Source organism: Durotheca rogersii (assembly GCF_024521655.1).
Source record: "Durotheca rogersii strain YMJ 92031201 chromosome Unknown GGS23scaffold_1, whole genome shotgun sequence".
In the NCBI taxonomy this organism is placed as follows: Eukaryota; Fungi; Ascomycota; class Sordariomycetes; order Xylariales; family Xylariaceae; genus Durotheca; species Durotheca rogersii.
The window spans coordinates 1,597,910-1,613,985 of record NW_026251232.1 but is presented as its reverse complement, the minus strand read 5'-3'; the positions used below and the strand labels follow the sequence as shown (position 1 = coordinate 1,613,985).

At 57.9% G+C, this 16,076-nt stretch overlaps 4 protein-coding genes and 1 non-coding gene across 5 annotated transcripts; 3 read left to right on the top strand and 2 right to left on the bottom strand.

The window, feature by feature from the left end:
* The first annotated feature begins 695 nt into the window (after positions 1-695).
* Positions 696-775, top strand: GGS23DRAFT_t4. Its single transcript has one exon. It is a non-coding gene; the product is annotated as a tRNA-Thr (tRNA).
* A 2,579-nt stretch (positions 776-3,354) lies between these two features.
* GGS23DRAFT_608915 (uncharacterized protein) lies at positions 3,355-4,094 on the top strand (the record flags this gene model as incomplete). The annotated part of the gene is made up of 2 exons (XM_051520239.1): positions 3,355-3,655; positions 3,733-4,094. Coding segments are annotated over 2 exons (663 nt in total), but the record flags the coding sequence as incomplete, so codon positions are not given.
* An 812-nt stretch (positions 4,095-4,906) lies between these two features.
* Positions 4,907-5,793, bottom strand: GGS23DRAFT_602123 (ubiquitin carboxyl-terminal hydrolase; the record flags this gene model as incomplete). Its single annotated transcript, XM_051519284.1, has 2 exons — positions 4,907-5,304; positions 5,418-5,793. 2 exons carry the CDS (start codon positions 5,791-5,793, stop codon positions 4,907-4,909), a joined length of 774 nt encoding a protein of 257 aa, XP_051376985.1.
* A 368-nt stretch (positions 5,794-6,161) lies between these two features.
* Positions 6,162-7,456, bottom strand: GGS23DRAFT_20242 (uncharacterized protein). The gene has a single exon (XM_051511794.1). The coding sequence runs from the start codon at positions 7,334-7,336 to the stop codon at positions 6,341-6,343; it is 996 nt and encodes a 331-aa protein (XP_051376984.1). The 5' UTR covers positions 7,337-7,456; the 3' UTR covers positions 6,162-6,340.
* Positions 7,457-11,771: 4,315 nt separating this feature from the next.
* On the top strand, positions 11,772-15,663 carry GGS23DRAFT_544741 (alpha/beta-hydrolase). Its single transcript, XM_051514936.1, has 2 exons — positions 11,772-14,146; positions 14,208-15,663. Exons 1-2 carry the CDS (start codon positions 12,451-12,453, stop codon positions 15,146-15,148), a joined length of 2,637 nt encoding a protein of 878 aa, XP_051376983.1. The 5' UTR covers positions 11,772-12,450; the 3' UTR covers positions 15,149-15,663.
* Positions 15,664-16,076: the final 413 nt, after the last annotated feature.

Below are 16,076 nucleotides of genomic sequence, written 5' to 3'. Positions count from 1 at the left end.
TCGATATATGTTGGTCTCAATGGGAGGGGTGTAAGAGGTGTACCTTCTAGGTAGGCATGTCTCTCCTAATCGAATATGAGGTTACATTTCCACCCCTTATTTCCATATGCACCACGTCGACATTTATGTAGGTATTATGTGCATATACACACACCTACCTGAGGCCCTCAGGCACGTCAGAATGCGACACACACACACGCACACACACAAGCATCCGTCCGCATTGGGAGGGTAGATCTTACACATCCTTAATCTATGTATATCCGTCCCCTCCTCCAGCCGAAGGGCAACAGGCTTCACGAAAACCAAGTAGGTAATGTTAGATAACAACGCCGTGGAACGTCATCCCTCACTTAACCCTGCTACTACGAATGCAGACCCTCAGCATTAGGTTGCCTGCCAACGTACCTAGGTACCTAGGTACCTAACCTAAAGGGGGCGCCCATCGAAGGACACACCACACTATGGCCGGGCTACGTGTGCGCCTAACTGCGCTAGAACAAGCCAACAGAAAGGCGCCCGGCCCTCGTTAGCGAACAAGCCGGTCAGACTAGGCGCAGACCCGGCGTCATTGCGCTTACTACCTAGGTAGCTCAGGCAAGCCAGGCCCTCGACCGCGCGACGGCGATACCATACCTAATGTTGAAAACTAGAGGTATATACCTCCATTTGGTGTAGGGTAGTAAATCAAATCGGGGCTCGTGGTTTAGTGGTATAATACTCCTTAAGTATCTTTATCTTGGAGTGGTCCGGGGTTCGATTCCCCGCGAGTCCAACATTCTTTTTTTCTCTAGGACATCTAGGAGCATTTACAAACCATCATCGTTCAAGCCCCGTGGCCTTAAATACCTTTTTGCCCGGTCTACAACGCAGATCCCTCCAACCTGCCCAGGTTTAATTGCATATCTCCGAACGCTGTCCGCCCGGGTCTCGGAAGCGCATTTCCTCCCCCCTTAGATTCGCTATGTCTCGTACCGTCGCCCTGGGACGGTCTGCTCTGGGACGCCTCCGACTGGCTGCCGGTCTCGCCCCCCTTGGCCAACCGGTAAACTAGCATCCGCTCTCTCTCTCTCTATCGTAAATTTTCGCGTTTCGTACCCGAGAGCTGCGCCAGGTCGCGGGCGCGGGACGTGGTGCTGATGGTGGACTCCGGGCAAAGGAGAAGTCCGGTTCAAACGATCGATGTTTACGGCCAGCCAACTCCTCCATATATATATCGACTATGAGGGGACCAACACGAAGATGGATTGTCGTGTGCGGAGAGAGCGAGCTGCTGCACTGCGAGATGGACAGCGGGCCAGCCTAGCCAGATCCGCGAGCCCAGCCTGCGTCGTGCGCCAACTAACCTCCTAAGTTCCGTGGAAGTTAGTCTCGCTAAATTAAGACCCTCGCGCCGCGGGCGCACCAAGGTGTAAAGTGTGGGATCCCACGTGGGTTGGCGCGTGAGAAGAGCGGTTCAGCACGCTCATTACGCCTCGCGCCAGACAATGTCTCAGCCCCGAGGGCGCCATCGTCTACATGCTACAGAGCAGGCCTTGAGAGGCGCCGGGGACTAGAGCCAACAACAGCGGCCCCTTAACTTCCTTGTGCCGCGAGTCCTGCTCTCGAGCGCCAGTGTAGCTCATGGCATTGCCGCTAGGTCTCCTCCGTTAGCGTCGTATTGAAGGAGTCTAACGGAACGCCGGCGGGAGATACGACGACGACAAAGGTGCTCTGCCCAGTGCGGCATGGTCGTGCGCCCATGGCTGGCGCGTTCTGTTCGTATACCACCAGTAGGTCGAATGCGCCAACTTGAGCCGTAAGCTAGCGAGCCGAGTGCCAAATCTCTCTCTGCAACGCTGCCTGCACTCTGTCGGCATGGCACCCTCGAGCTGCTTACTGTCTTTCCCACTCAGCAAACGAGAGGACTGCGCACAAAAAGTAAAATGTGGACGAGACACAGCGGCCGTCGGCCCCGGTGCGACCCTCGAGACGGGCCCCAAGCGCAGATCTCCCGCCACAGGCAAACCAACAGCAAAATTAACTGGCCCGCCACAACGCCGACGGATGGAAACGGGAGGGAAGGACGCACGCTAGAGTCGGTCACAGTCTTAGTGTGCCGCCGAACGGGGACGCCGGGTACAGTCGCCAACAAACAGGCCGGTCGCAGGTCGTGACCAATGCTGTCTGTCTCCCTCTCCCTGAACAGGTCAGGGAGAAGGTTGGGGACCAGGCGGTGATCGGACGGGTTTCCTACCTGGGATCACACGAGAACACGTAAACTTCTTAGCTGTCATCACGACCACGAATCAGACACCCCGTGAGGGGGAAATCGGTCATGGGAGGAATAAGATGTCTACATCCGATCCTTCGTATACCACCGTCGCAATCAACCGACGTCGCAGATTGTCGCTAGTTTTGAAAGGACTCCTCTCTCTTACTACTAACTAGTAAGCACTCTGTTTCGTATAAGCAAGTGACTGTTGTCGGTAAGAGAGCAGGGTAGAGGTTCTTATCCTTTCCCGTTCCAATCCCGACCGAAATCTCTTGAATCTGCCACGGAGAGTGCGGCAAGGGGCGTGCCACGCCGTGGTTGCCTTCACTCCTGCTAGGGGTGCCGCGGAATCGGTGGGCGATGTCCGCCCATGGCAAGCCCCTTTCATCAAGCAACTCTTGCTGCAGCAAGCTAAGTGGAAATCCGAGAAAAGGTACCTCCTAGTAATGGTAGGTATGCCAAACGTACTCTCTCAGCGCCGTCCAGGCGGCCTGGGAGGGACCTTGAAGAGGTTAGCTACGCAGGCAGGATCGTTGTGAATTCTCGGAAACTGTCCTATGGTAGAAATAATAGAGGTCAAGAACCCGAGGAAGAAGTTCGTATATCTGGGGAAGAACTTTGGGTTTGAAGGGCAGCGAAAGAGAGAGCGCATCGCTATCCTTTCAGGAGGCCCAGTCTCTACGTGCGGCGAGCTTCGTAGGGACTGGGCTCACTCCCGACATATCGCCCCGTCCAGCCGCGGCGAGGCGCGACTTGATAGCGAATCCTACAGACTCGCCTTCGTAGCTTCGGCGCTCTTCTACCCGTTGCGAGGCAAGGGCGGCACCCCGCGCCGTCCCGGCCGCGCCCGTGGGTGTCCAGGGGAGGGTTTCCCGCTCTCACAAGCCTCCCTCTGTGTAGGGACTTATCCGGGGCGCTTACTCTACGCGCTCGACGAGGAGATGCAGCGAGGCGAACCTCGGACCTGCGACACATGGCCGCCAACTCCGGCTCCCTACGCACGCCCTACTCTGACTACTCTCCGCTCCGCTCCCTAGAACACTCTTGCATCTCCTAGACGCAGCATATTAGCCCAGCACGCTTTACACGTTCCTACGCCGGGCCCGCACCGATCCCCCGGGAGGGAGACATCGCAGCCGGGGAAGCCTTACCTACCCACCACTCACGGCCCGGCGACGGCCCCCGGAGACGCCATGGCCCAAGAGACGCGCAGCCAGCAGGGCCACGGCGGCGAGCCCGCGCCGGGCAGCGCTAGCCGCGCGCCGTCAGACGCGCGGAGCACTGAAGACGTATCGCCTCGGCCGCGGGCGCCGTCGAGCGCGCGGCTCTCGGACAGCGACGCGGCGCCGGCCTTGCGCCCCAAGCACAGCCGCAAGGAGTGGCTTTGGCGCGCGCGCGCCGGTGCGTGCCCCCTCCCCCCCCTCCGTCCCTGCGCGCCGAGAGCGAGCGCTCGCTGACCCGCAGGCAAACCCCCGCAGTCGTGTTCGCAGACCCGGTCTGGGCGGGCCAGGCCGCGGACCTCGCACCACCACCACCACCCTTTCGTGCGCGGCTCCGCAGCGCTGCCCGCGACGCCCTCGCCGCCCTGCGCCCGCGCAAGTCCGGCAAGTCCGCGCGCCCCGGCCGCGGGGCCGGCATAGCCGCCGCGCCGCCGCCGACCCGGCAACGTCCCGTAGCCTACGCGCCGCGGCTGCGCTCGATCGGTGCGGGGGCCGAGGAGGCCGGTGGGCGGGCCGCGGGCAGTGGCCGTGCGACGGCGCGGAGAAGCGGCAGGAGCGGAAAGACGACTTGTGCCGCCGGTGAAGGAGCCAGTTGGGTGGGCTGCCGGCGAGGCTGGTAGCGGAACGGAATTCCCGTCCTGCCGTTTGGTGGGTTGTGTCTGCTTTTGTTTCCGCGCGAGACGCGGATGGAAGGGGTAGATGGATTCGGGGGTAGGCGTACTCAGGAGCCGCAAGACCCCGCAACGGGGGAAGTGGGACGATACGATATGAGTGCCTGCGGCCCGGCACGGTTTGGTCTGTGTGTGCTCGTGGCGAACCTCTCTTCTTGGTGAGCGAAGCCCCGAGGTTAGCTCGGGTTTGCTGATGGGGGAGAGGGAGAGGGATCACAAGCGTAGGTGGGACATCGAGAACGCCATGCTTACGCTCTCTTGGTCTGCCCCGGTTCTATCTCCCCGTATCTGGTCCTTGACCCGGGTTCTTTTCGAACGCCGGTTTTCTTAGGCGCGTAACCTACATAACCATAGGGTGGTAGCCCTAAATTCCGCGATGCCAACTTGCCATGCCCCTACGTACGTGTCCATGTAAGTATATGCGCAGAGAACAGGCTCTTCTACATCTGGCCCGTTTTATGCTTCCTGGCGCCATGGCCTAGGGTAAAATACAGTGCGTACGCACGAAAATGCTAAACCATTTTCTCCTCTACGCGCTTGCCTTTGTTACATCGTTAGTCGATCGGTTTTTCGAGTTGCCGCCGTGCCGAACAGGTAGCCTCGCGCCCTCCGGCCCTCTACGCCGCTCTATATCATTAAGAGATTGAGGTTCTCAATACTCGACCATAGGGCTCAATAATCCGCCCCCCTTCATCCTACTCTCCCTCTCGCTTCCCCTTCAGCCACCTTCCCTTGCTGCTGGTCGCTCCGTCCACTTCCGGTTAGTCTAACGCGCTGGCGAGGGCGACGCAACTGAACCGCATATCACCGCCGCCCCGCTCAAGGAATTTGAGGGGGCCCCAGAGCAGAGCCTTCTCCGACAGCACGTCTTCCCCAGGGCCGAGGGTGCCGCGAGCGATGGGGCCTTTGCGGCGACCGTCGAGCTCCCACAGGGTGCCGTTGCCGCTGCCGCCTTCGGAGCCGCTGTCCTCCGTTCGCACGAAGCACACGTAGTGCAGGTCTACGTTGTCGCGGGCGTCTGGCGCCGCGGTAGCGCCCTGCTCAGCGGCATCGCGATGAGCAGCAGCGAACTCTGGGGCGCGCTCGAGCAGGGTAGAGCGCTCGGCGGGGGCCAGCGGTATCGCGGTGCTGAGGAACTTGGCCAGTGGCGTATCTGGCTCTGTTGGGGGGGGAGGGGAGGGTTAGTACAGCGACCAGCAGTAGGTATATACCTACACACCTTCATAGAGATGGGGCTCGAGAGAGAAGGGCAGAGACTCGGGTGATACTGACCGATAAAGTTCTTAGCGGGGCCGTTGGACACGGCGTGCAGAAGGCCCATGAGGCCGCAGGCGTTGCGGATGGTCTGCTTGAACCAGAAGACGGGCTCGTCCGGGCCCTTGCCGGAGTAGTCGGGCACGCCGGCGTCCTCGGCGAGGCGAGAGGACTCGTAGACGGCGGAGACGGGGAAGACGAGGAGCAGGGCGAGGGCGGGCCGGGGCACGAAGGCTAGCAACTCAGGCTCTGTGATGGAGTAGACGTCGTGGACCTGCAGCGCCTGGCTCAGCCCCAACCGGTGTAGAAGGCCGGTCATGAGCTCTGGGTTGGCTTCCAGCGGGATGAACGCGAGCGCGCCCGGTGACGGGTCGGGGTTGGTCGTCGTCGACATAGCGTAGTGTTTGTTTGCTCTATCAGGGATGTCGTTCGGGCGATGGGACTTGATGCTAGTCCTAGCAGAATGAAGTTCCCGCGAGACGAGAGAGTAAGGAGTAGGTAGGAAAAAGAGAGGTTCGGTAGTGGTTGGAGATGGAGGGAGGTATAAGCTGAAGGAAGGATAGGTAGCTGTGCACCTAGTCATGGCTTAGGCGATGCCGATTGTTGCTTGCCCCGCTAAGTACATGAGGAGGGAGTAGGTTAGGTAGGTACCCGGCATATGACGCCACACCCGCGCTTGCTGCAACACTTCCGTAGTGGACCGTCTTTATCGATAAGGAAATTGAAGCTATCAGGTACTACCTAAGTACCTACGTACACCCGTACCTATCCTTGGTGGGTTAGGTACAAACATGTATCCCTGCCCAAGCCATCTAGAAGTTGCGCCGTCCTTCTCGTCGATAGAACTCCGAGTATGTTATCCTATGCCCCCATGCTGCATTTTCATCATAAGCGCGTCCATCATCCTTTGGCCAGAAAAAAAAAAAGGAACACCACGTCCTTTAGTCAGAGCTCCGCTTCCGGCTCTTGCGACCTTTCTTCAACCCATCCAAGGCATCCTGTACTATGCTTCCCGTGCTGCTCGCCTGGCGTGTCCGCTCCGCGGGCTCGCGCCTCTCGGCCTCCTCTTGGGCGTCCTCCACGGCATTCTTGCCTACGTTGGTGCCGCTGATCCAGTCCAGCAATCCCCAGGCCCCGTAATTCCCCCGCCCGCCGCTCGCGTAGTGGGCCGCCGTGCGACGCGTGATCCCACCCATAACGATCCCCGGCACGATGCTATAGCTCGACATGGACAACATCTCCTCGAGTGTCGTCAGGATGGTGAAGAGGAAGTAGGTGAGCAGGTGCGGCTGTATGGCCACGGCCGGGAGATACACGGGCAACGTGCGACTGAGGAGGAGCGGCAGCGGGTGATCCGTGTACACCATCAACGCGTACGGGGAAGCTCTCTTGTGGGCATGCGCATATGCGCTATGCAGCCTGGCGAATATACCGCGAGAGTGGAGCACATACCGGTGGATATAGTAGGTGAGCACTTCGCGTGCCGTGTATAGCATCAAGATATGCTTTAGGATTTGCCACGGCAGCGGTAACCTCGTGCTAGCTCTAAAGAGCGGGTGCCGCAGGACCGTCGTCGCGCCAAACGAGATGCCGGCTTGCACCGCGGTCGTGAGCGCGAGGTTGAAGATTGCGAGGAGGAGCTGCCGGAGGAGGGAGGCCGCATTGCGTCGCGGCAGAGACGCCGAACCGTACAGCTTTATGGGCTCCGCGAGGCTCGGAATCAGGGTGTCGAATAATAAGAAGGCGAGCGACGGTGCTAGCCAGAAGACTATGCGCACCGCCACCGTGCCGACCAACTCGATCTTCCAAGCCGGGTGTGACAAGACGAGAGTCGTCCAGGTCATATAGAAGAAGAGTAAATTCATCGAGCCCGACCACGAGCTCAGCATGGGCCCGCCAAAGTACGAGATGATGGGGACCGAGAGTATGACGTCCATCTTGGTTAGATAGCCGGACTTGGCACGGCGAGAAATGGCGATGAGAGGGTAAATCGGTGTTTTCCTAGATAAATGTGTTCAGTTGAGCATTCCGTCAACCCCGGACCCATGAACATTAAATGTACTACGGAGCAACAACGGTGAATTCCTCGAGGACCCGGTTACTTGCTGCGTTTGGCTACGATATGTGTTAACGCCCGATAATCCTGACGATGATTTTTTTTCCTTCCTTGCCAGCGCAATGACGTATGTGACATGTCGTGTTGCCATTCGTTCGATGCCTGTATCGAAGCACTTGGTGGACGTCGATTGGCTCCTCGCTGGGCGATATCCCCGTCCCTGTCAACCCTGTCGGGGGTCCTTAACCCGACCGAAGTATGGGCTGAGATGCCAAGCATCTCACGGTGCTGTTGCAGGCCGCGGATGGGCTAGGATCGTGGGGCATCTCCCTAGCGAAAGCGTTTTGTTCCTGAGCCTCCTCCACCGGCGAGGGCTCCCTTGCGTCTGCGTGCAGCAACCGGCCGATGGGGCTTGCATCATAGCTGGTGCGATGCTCTCCAGCGAAGCGAATGTGCGAAGTCGGAGTTCCCTGCGTGCTGTAGGTATAAGTGCCGTGCCGTGCCGTGTCTGGCATGTTGACAAAAGTTGGTTCCGTTTAGCACGTGTGGGTGGATGTCATGTCCGATTTGTAGCAACGGGCTTCAAGGTTATTCCTTGCAGATGGCGAATCGTCGAAGTGAACAGTTGCGACGTTGTCATCTCCCCGAGACGGCGCAACGCCGGTTGGATGGCAACGTACGCGTAGCATGGCCCCCATCGCCTTACAACGTAGGTGTAGGTAGCGTGCTATGTAAGCCGTAGCACCGAAAGGGACGCTGTGATGGCAGCCGTATGGCGCTACATTCACTACCTACCTTTCTAGCGCCATCCACGTAGCCTTGCTGGGGCGACATCGCCGCCGGTGCTTAACCGAAGCCCAGGACATGCGCGCATGCACGTAAGACGGTTGGAAGGTTCCCAATTCGCGGAATCCTGGGCTTCGCGTCTACTACCTACGTAGTAGGTATAGTATAGCAGAGCACAACAGACTCCTTACGAGTAGGAGGGGGGTATGGTGACAATTATCGACCCGGGATGAGTCGATATTCCTAAAGTCTAGCCCGCGGCCTGGTTGGTAGAGATACAGGTCAACGGGTGCGCTTGTCCATCGTGTACTGGCAAGTTTCACCTGCCAAGCGGGATTTGCAGGCCGCCTATCATTCATCTCCTGCCGACTACCACGCATGAACCCATCGAAATTGGGAAGCTCTGTGCGGCTCTCGCATGCAAAATTGTCAGCCCAAGAGACAATCTAGGGGGAGGATCCGGCACGAGGTCGCTCACAGGCGATAATCTCCGGCCTCCCGCCGATCAGTGGTCACATTGCAAGCCTGGCCGCTTGGTCACTGACAGCTGGGACGAATCAAGACGCGATACGGCAGCGAGGCGGATATCATCTCGATGGTTGGGGATTGCGGGAATGTCTGCGCGCGATGCCACGAGGGAGGGCGAGATACCTACTACGTGTAGTAGCAGCAGGATGCGAATGGTGGGTTTCTCGTAGATTGCGGACGGCGTAGAGAAACAGGGAGTTCCCCTGCTCTTCTTCTTTCGCCTCTCGCTCTTCCTCGATTTACGCGGGCGGTTTCGGGCTTGATGCCCGGGTGGGAAGTAGTCGTCAGGGAACCAGGAGGACGATGAGCTCCCGAACGAGAATTCCGGGGGAAAATGTGGCGGAGCTACGACGCCCGGGGCATGCGGATAGCTGTATAGTAGAGGTACGCGTTTCCCCCTTGCTCTCCCTCTCCTTTTTTTTTTCTTTTTTCCTTTCCTTTTTCTTCGCATTACCCATGTCAACTTTTGCTCTCACTCCGGCAAAAGAGCCTAACTATCGTGAAAACGTACAATAGCGTGGATGCCAATTTGCTAGGGTATCAATTTGTTGGCATATAGAGCTATCAATATAGGTCTGTATGCACAGAGACGGCGGGCTTGTCTAACCCCCCTCCCCCCCACGCCTTTAACCCTAGAATCTTCCCCCGATTCTAGGCCGTGACTAGCACCATCGCAGAGCAGTAGCGCATTGTAAAATTGATTGCCTCCCTATTTTGGCGCCCGTCTTTTCAATGTACAAGCCGGGGCGGGTACCTACATTTTGCCGGCAATGCCCAATTTGCATTTCTGGCTTCTGTCTGGCATGGCTGGTATTTGGATATATGTCGGTAGGTAAGTAGGTATGTGATGCCGTCTCGAAGCCGTCATGCCCCGCCGAATGTAGGTAATCCTGCCCAAGTAATCCAAGCTGGTGCAGCTGATTGCCGCTCTCTCCCCACCTTGCCGGTGTCCCAAAGCCAAAGGCCTCGCGTACGAGCGCAAGAAACCGCGAGAAGGGCTCCATGGCTGCGACGGTCGCAACATTCGATGCTACTCTGATCTTGACATGCATATCCTGAAACGAAGTCGCATATTCCCGGGGAGAGTGTTGACGTCCTCTTCGGCACATCGTTGGGCAATCGCCAGCGTTGGCCATCCCGATCATACTTGGAGGCAGACTCCGGTGGCAGGTTCAGGAGGCGGTACCGGTCGTGTGCGGTGGCACCCCGGTCGTACGGCGATTGGGGAGCCCAAGACTGGTGGTAATTGCAAGTCTTGTATGGGCTCAGCCTCTTCAGACGATTCCCGCGCTGATGTGTCTGTACCTGGAAATATCTGATGTTGAGAGGTTACTTGTAGTGGGCTCAGAGGCTGTAGGTGCCTTAGGTACTCCCCTGTCCGAAGGAGGGTATGAAGAGAGGTAGAGGGCCAACACGCCAAGTCCTTAACCCCGTCCGAAGGAGGCAGGAGAAGGTAAGGGAGCTCAGACTGGCGATCTACCTACCTACCTGGGCGGATACCTGAGTTATCACATCTAGGCCCTGCATGTACATACCGGCGTTGCATGCGAGATGTGACGCCTATAAATATATTTACGATTAAATCCTGAGAGATGGCATGAAGGAAGAGGGAAAAAAGGGGTGATGGGCGGAGGGGATACCTACGTTGTAGAAAATGTCCATAGTGTTGGAGAGTAGTCGTATGTACCTATGTGCGCGTGTGCCTCCACCAGACGGACGAGTCACAATAACGAGAGTAGCCTCATCAGGTTATGTAACCCTCAGGTATTTGTCACCCCTTCCCCTCCCTTCTTCGACCTCGTCCCAGGCTCCATTCTCAAATCGTCCCGCTGGCAGCGTGGGTAGCGATAAGGTCCCACTCCATGTCCACATCGACACGAGGTATTAGGAGGTATTGTCCACTAGGTGTTATACGTGGGCAGTAGGTATACTCATATGGGGTGCCTTATCCACCGTACATACATGCCGCATGCGTCCATACACATGGACATACATCCGCAGAACGTACAGGAATCACCCGCAGAACACCGCAGGAAACCCTGCAGGCACCTGCAGGGTGCTCTGGGTGGGTGCTACGTCGTACCTTAGCTCTGGGGTTCCATCCGGGCGCTCCCCATCCCGTCGAATTCCCGGCGAATATTATCGTCTTATGTTAGGTGTTATTGCAGCAGTCGACTGGGGCCGAGATTGACGCAGCCATTGCCCACTCGCAGCCCGTCGTTGTCGTCGTAGCACACACAGCCTGTCCGATCGAAGCGAAGCCTGATGTGCGTGCGTGTCGACTGCGAGCTAGGCAGTAGGAGGTATAGAGGGCGGCACGTAGGCGGCATTGCACCGCGCGGTGCATCACACACATCGTACGTTCCGAGGTAAGGTCGTTTACCTTCACGGCTAGGGGCCCGGCGTCGATACGGGTGGGAGGGGGCAGGTTCGGTAAGGCGTAGGTACGCGATGTTATATGGCTGATGTGTATGAGGCATGTGTCGACGCAACGCGCTTATCTCGTTGCGTTCTAGCACCTTACCCAGAGCCGGCTCTGAGATGTGGGATGGGGGAGCCCCGAGCTAAGGTGAAGGCGAGCGTGCGTGGCGTGTACTCATACTATATGCATACTCTCTAATGGGCACAGGTCGCCCGCCTTACCCGATTGGTGATCCCCTTATCCCGTTCCATCTGAGCTTGCTCGGGTGCATGGATGGGCAGGATGCCTCGATAATAACTCCAATGCCTCCCTCGATCCTCTATCACATAAGGTATGTTGCGTATTCGTTATAGGCAGGTAGGTTGGCAAGTTAGGAGGAGGTCTTGGTAGGTCTAGGTAGGTTCGGTTAGGAGGTAGGTAGGTAGGTAGGTACCTACCTACACGCTTCCGTGGGTACATTACCTACCTAATACATGTCATAATAACAATAATAATACCGACGTTTAGTAACCATGGGAATATGACCAGCTTGATTCAATCGCCCTTCTTCCCCTGACTCTAAACTCGCCAAAGCTTCTGCCGCTTCGCAAAAATTCTTCCCATACGAACCAGCGGCGGAAAAATCCGTCCATCCTTCGCGCACACACACACACACACATACACACACACCCGCACACACACATCGAACACACCAGCATTGTACACCTCTCTAGACAACGTTCCATCTTCCCCCGTTCGCCTAGCGCGCCGCCGACGCCCACGGCTACCACTATCCTCTTAAGACGCTCTCCTCCCCCTGATTGATGCTAGATGTCGCATATAGCTGCGTGTGAGACGTAACTGAGGAGAGCTTGTTCCTCTTACGAGACAGATACGTCGTCTCCCGTCGTCCCAGCTGTCCCCCCCGGGTCTAAGCGCCCGTTCCAGTTCTGGAACCTGCAGCGAGTCCGTCTCGGTATTGACCTACCTACAGGCTGCATTGACTGGATCTGCCTTTCTCCCCCTTCCCTGCGTCCCGTCCTCTCCGCAGACACTTTTGCGTACCTTGCCTGTCTGAACGCCCGCGCTCGTCCTCCTACACATCACACACACCCACCCGTTCGCCCGCTCGTCCGCATCCCTCTGGAGCTGTGCGTGGCGGTACACTACTCCTGCCGGCTGCAGCAAACAGAAACACGCAGGTAAAACCCGTACCGGACTTTTAGCCAGAACATTGTCAGCCCCCCGCTGCCTCGATCGACGCCCTGCGTACGCCCGCCATGGATTACGCCTCCGGACAGCCTCCCCCTATTTCTCGTCAATCCCATCAACAATCCCGAAGGAAGCCCATCGATCCCTCTATGCACCTGCATCTGCGCGATGGTGACAAAGATCGGGTCGCCACTCCCCCAGCCTCTCCCGAAGTCATCTCATCTCTAATCACCAGTCTCTCCGTCATTTCGAAGCCGGCGAGCAGACATTTCGATAATCCCACGTTGGGCCTGCCGCGTTCGCCGGGAGAGGGCAGTTTCGGTGTCGACTACGGAGCCTTTTCCCATTCCCACAAATTGGGCCGACTCCAAGAGGAGGAAATCGACATCAACGAACTGGCCGCGAGTTCCCCCACGATTCGAACAGCCAAACCGCCGTCCGGCTTCTCTCCGCTCACTGCCCCGAAATCCCCCCGTCGCGAGTCCTCTGGTGGCTTGAAGTCCCTACTGCGCACCTCCTCTCGGCCGTCCTCGAAGGGCTCCGTGTCCTCGCACGATGATACACGCAGCATCGGAAATCTCTCGATTGAACGCGGCGTGCCACCCACTCCCGAGTTGCGCAGACAGCAATCGCACGACAGCTGGGGGAAGAAGCAGTCCCGCAGTCAGAAGGGCTTGATGTACATGAGCTCGAAGGAACGCTTGCGCGCCAGTGAATCGGAGAAGAAGCGGCTCAGCTCCGGCACCACTGGTAGCAAAACAAACAGTCTGAGCGGTTTGTCGCCTAGGCCTGATAGCATCCTGGCCGAGACTCCCATCCGCGAGGAGCCAGGCGATTCACCAGTCAAGGAAAGCATGCCCGAATTAAGTCCGCCCATCGACGGCAGCAACTTCCAGCGGCCGATTCCGGCTCGCGACTCCTCCTTGCGTAAGGCGGGGCCGAATCCGAATCCGAAGAGGTCGTCGCAAAGGTCTTCGCGCTCGAGGCGAGAAGGCGACGGCTGGGTTTCCGATGCGATCCCAGAAGACCCCGAGCACAGTCGGTCCCGCGACGCTTCTCGGCCAAGCCGACGGCATCTGAGTCGTGCTCACTCGGAGACGGAGACGAGGAAGAGGAAAGACGACGTCGCACCCGACATGCCACCCTCTACGAGAGCGAGCGTCCCTCTTCCGCGGAAGAACCAGGATAATAGCAGTATCACGCACCATCGGTCGAGGTCGTATTCGAACGACGGAACTGGTTTCGAGGACGGCGCGCCCTTTCCCGCCGTAGGGCAGAGCAGAAGACGCAGCGCGCACAGCTCCGACCGTAGGAAGTCGGGCCGCACGACCCCGGACGCGGGCGACGGGATCCGGCCGAAACGAAGCAGCTCGCGCCTCAAGCGTCTCTCAGCGGGACCGAAGAGTCCAGAGCCATTCGAGAAACCAAAGGGATCCACCACTCCCGAGCCCGTGGTCGGCTACGAACGGCCGAGAAGTGCCGATTCTATCGACGATGCCGTCGAGTCCTATCTGTGCTCGCCGAGATTGTCCCAGAAGATCCGGCATCCCCAGACCGGCAGGGTCATATCGTTCTCGGAAGTCGGTGACGCCGAAGGTTCAGCAGTGTTCTGTTGCGTGGGGATGGGACTAACCAGATATATTACGGCATTCTACGATGAGCTGGCGCTAACGCTTAAACTGCGACTCATCACCCCCGACCGTCCTGGAGTAGGCGACAGCGAGTCCTACGCCGACGGGACATCGACACCCCTCAGCTGGCCCGGTATGTTCATCTTCTCGGGTGGCTAACGAGTATCTCAGGCGAGAACGCTAACGGATTGCAGATGATGTCTACGCCATCTGCCAGGCGCTCAAGATCACCAAGTTCTCCATCCTCGCGCATTCGGCTGGCGCCATTTACGCCCTCGCTACGGCACTCCGTATGCCACAGCATATCCGGGGGCGCATCCACCTGCTGGCTCCGTGGATTCCGCCATCGCAGATGAACGTGTTTGGAACCTCGCAAGCTATGCCCCCTACCAATGCGATCCCTACGTCCCAGCGGATTCTCCGAGCCCTCCCCACTCCTTTCCTCAAGGCAGCGAATAGCTCGTTCATGACGGCCACTAGCAGCTCTATCACGAGTTCGTTACCGAAGAACAACCCCCGCCGCAGCAAGCGGAAGTCGGCGCCGGCCGGGCGTGACGCGGCCAACAAGGGCCGCGACTCGGTACCGGGTATGGACAAGGAGAATATCGCGCTCGGTGACATGCACGGTAAAGCCTTTCCGCCTTCCGCCAGCGAAAACATGGACCGCTATCGACCCGGCGACAACGAGTTCAACCCGCAGACCTCGGTGATTGCAGCTGCCGCCAACGCCATGGCGGACAAGGAGAGGCAGACGACGTACGATCTACGACTTACCCACGCGATTTGGGAGCTCGCCACTACAGGAGCCAATCCGGCCGTGGATCTGCTCGTCTGCCTGGAGCGGCGACACACGATCGGCTTCCGCTATGTGGACATAACGCGGCCCGTCATCATCCACCACGGCAGCCGAGACACCCGCGTCCCGGTCGAGAACGTCAAGTGGCTGGGGAAGACGATGCGGCGATGCGAGGTTCGCGTGCTCGAAGGCGAGGGGCACGGGCTGATGGCCAGCGCCACGGTGATGGGCGCGGTACTGATGGAAATCAGCCGAGAGTGGGATGACTGGATGTCGTTGACTAGTTCGAAGCAGCGAGCAGAGGAGCGCGGCAGGAGCACGCGAGCCAGCCTACGATGATGAGCAGGGCTTGAAGTACGATGCTGCGGGGAGAGGACAGGGGATAGCACGATACCTCCAACGGCTGGCGTATAGGAGTTTCTAGGTTACGATTCTGTCACGGATGTAATGGGTGATTCGTTTTAAAAAAAGGCGAAGGGGGCCGAAGGGGAAACGGGATCCTACGTAGAGGTTTAATATTTTTTTGTGATCCCCCCGGACCATTCTCTATATATGTATGGGCAGTTGACAGAATGGCTGCCATTTCATTTTCGTCGAGTTTCTGGTAGTGCCGAGGAGGAAGCTGGAGAGCAGTGGACAGCGTCTAGATTTATGTATTGAGGGGGAGGATAACCACGACGGCGAAGCGAATCAGCATTCTCAGTATAGTACAGCAGCGCACCTAGTGGCAGGATGTTGTATTCGATAGAGACGGATCTACCGAGACGACCGCTCACTTAGAGCCCATATACATAGCATTTAATGTCTAAGCAGCACCTCATTCCTGTTCTGATCCTCAGCGACCTCCGCTTGCCTTCAGGCTTTACCTACCTGTATCTGCGCCGTGCCTATAGCAATTGTACCAGGCATGTAGCATGCTACAGATGAGCTAAGTAGCGAAGACTACCAAGTAGCGCTGTTAGAAATCGAACCTATCCTTCGTTAAGTAACCTACTGATCTGCTACTACACAAGCACCTTGAGCACCTTGTTTAGGTACCTCGGGCATCAGATACCATTAAATATAGGTACCTAAGGTGCTAACAGACAGGTAGCTAGGCGACGAGATTGGGTACCGAACACAAGGACAGGCCAGTGTGTCTGATGTGGCTAGTGGTGGGTGTTGCACGTGATCCTATCCTCTTTTTTGCATTTTTTTTTTCAGCCCAGCCCGTGTGGCTGGGGGACCCTGTCTATAGGCGGATTTGGCTGGGAGATTTTACGAGACG

What these genes read in the sequence shown, in the direction of transcription:
- GGS23DRAFT_544741 (XM_051514936.1), top strand. Translation starts at nt 12,451, where the DNA reads ATGGATTACGCCTCCGGACAGCCTCCCCCTATTTCTCGTCAATCCCAT. An exon ending in GACACCCCTCAGCTGGCCCG is followed by an intron (nt 14,147 to 14,207) that starts GTATGTTCATCT and finishes AACGGATTGCAG; the next exon opens with ATGATGTCTACGCCATCTGC.
- GGS23DRAFT_20242 (XM_051511794.1), bottom strand. Translation starts at nt 7,336, where the DNA reads ATGGACGTCATACTCTCGGTCCCCATCATCTCGTACTTTGGCGGGCCC.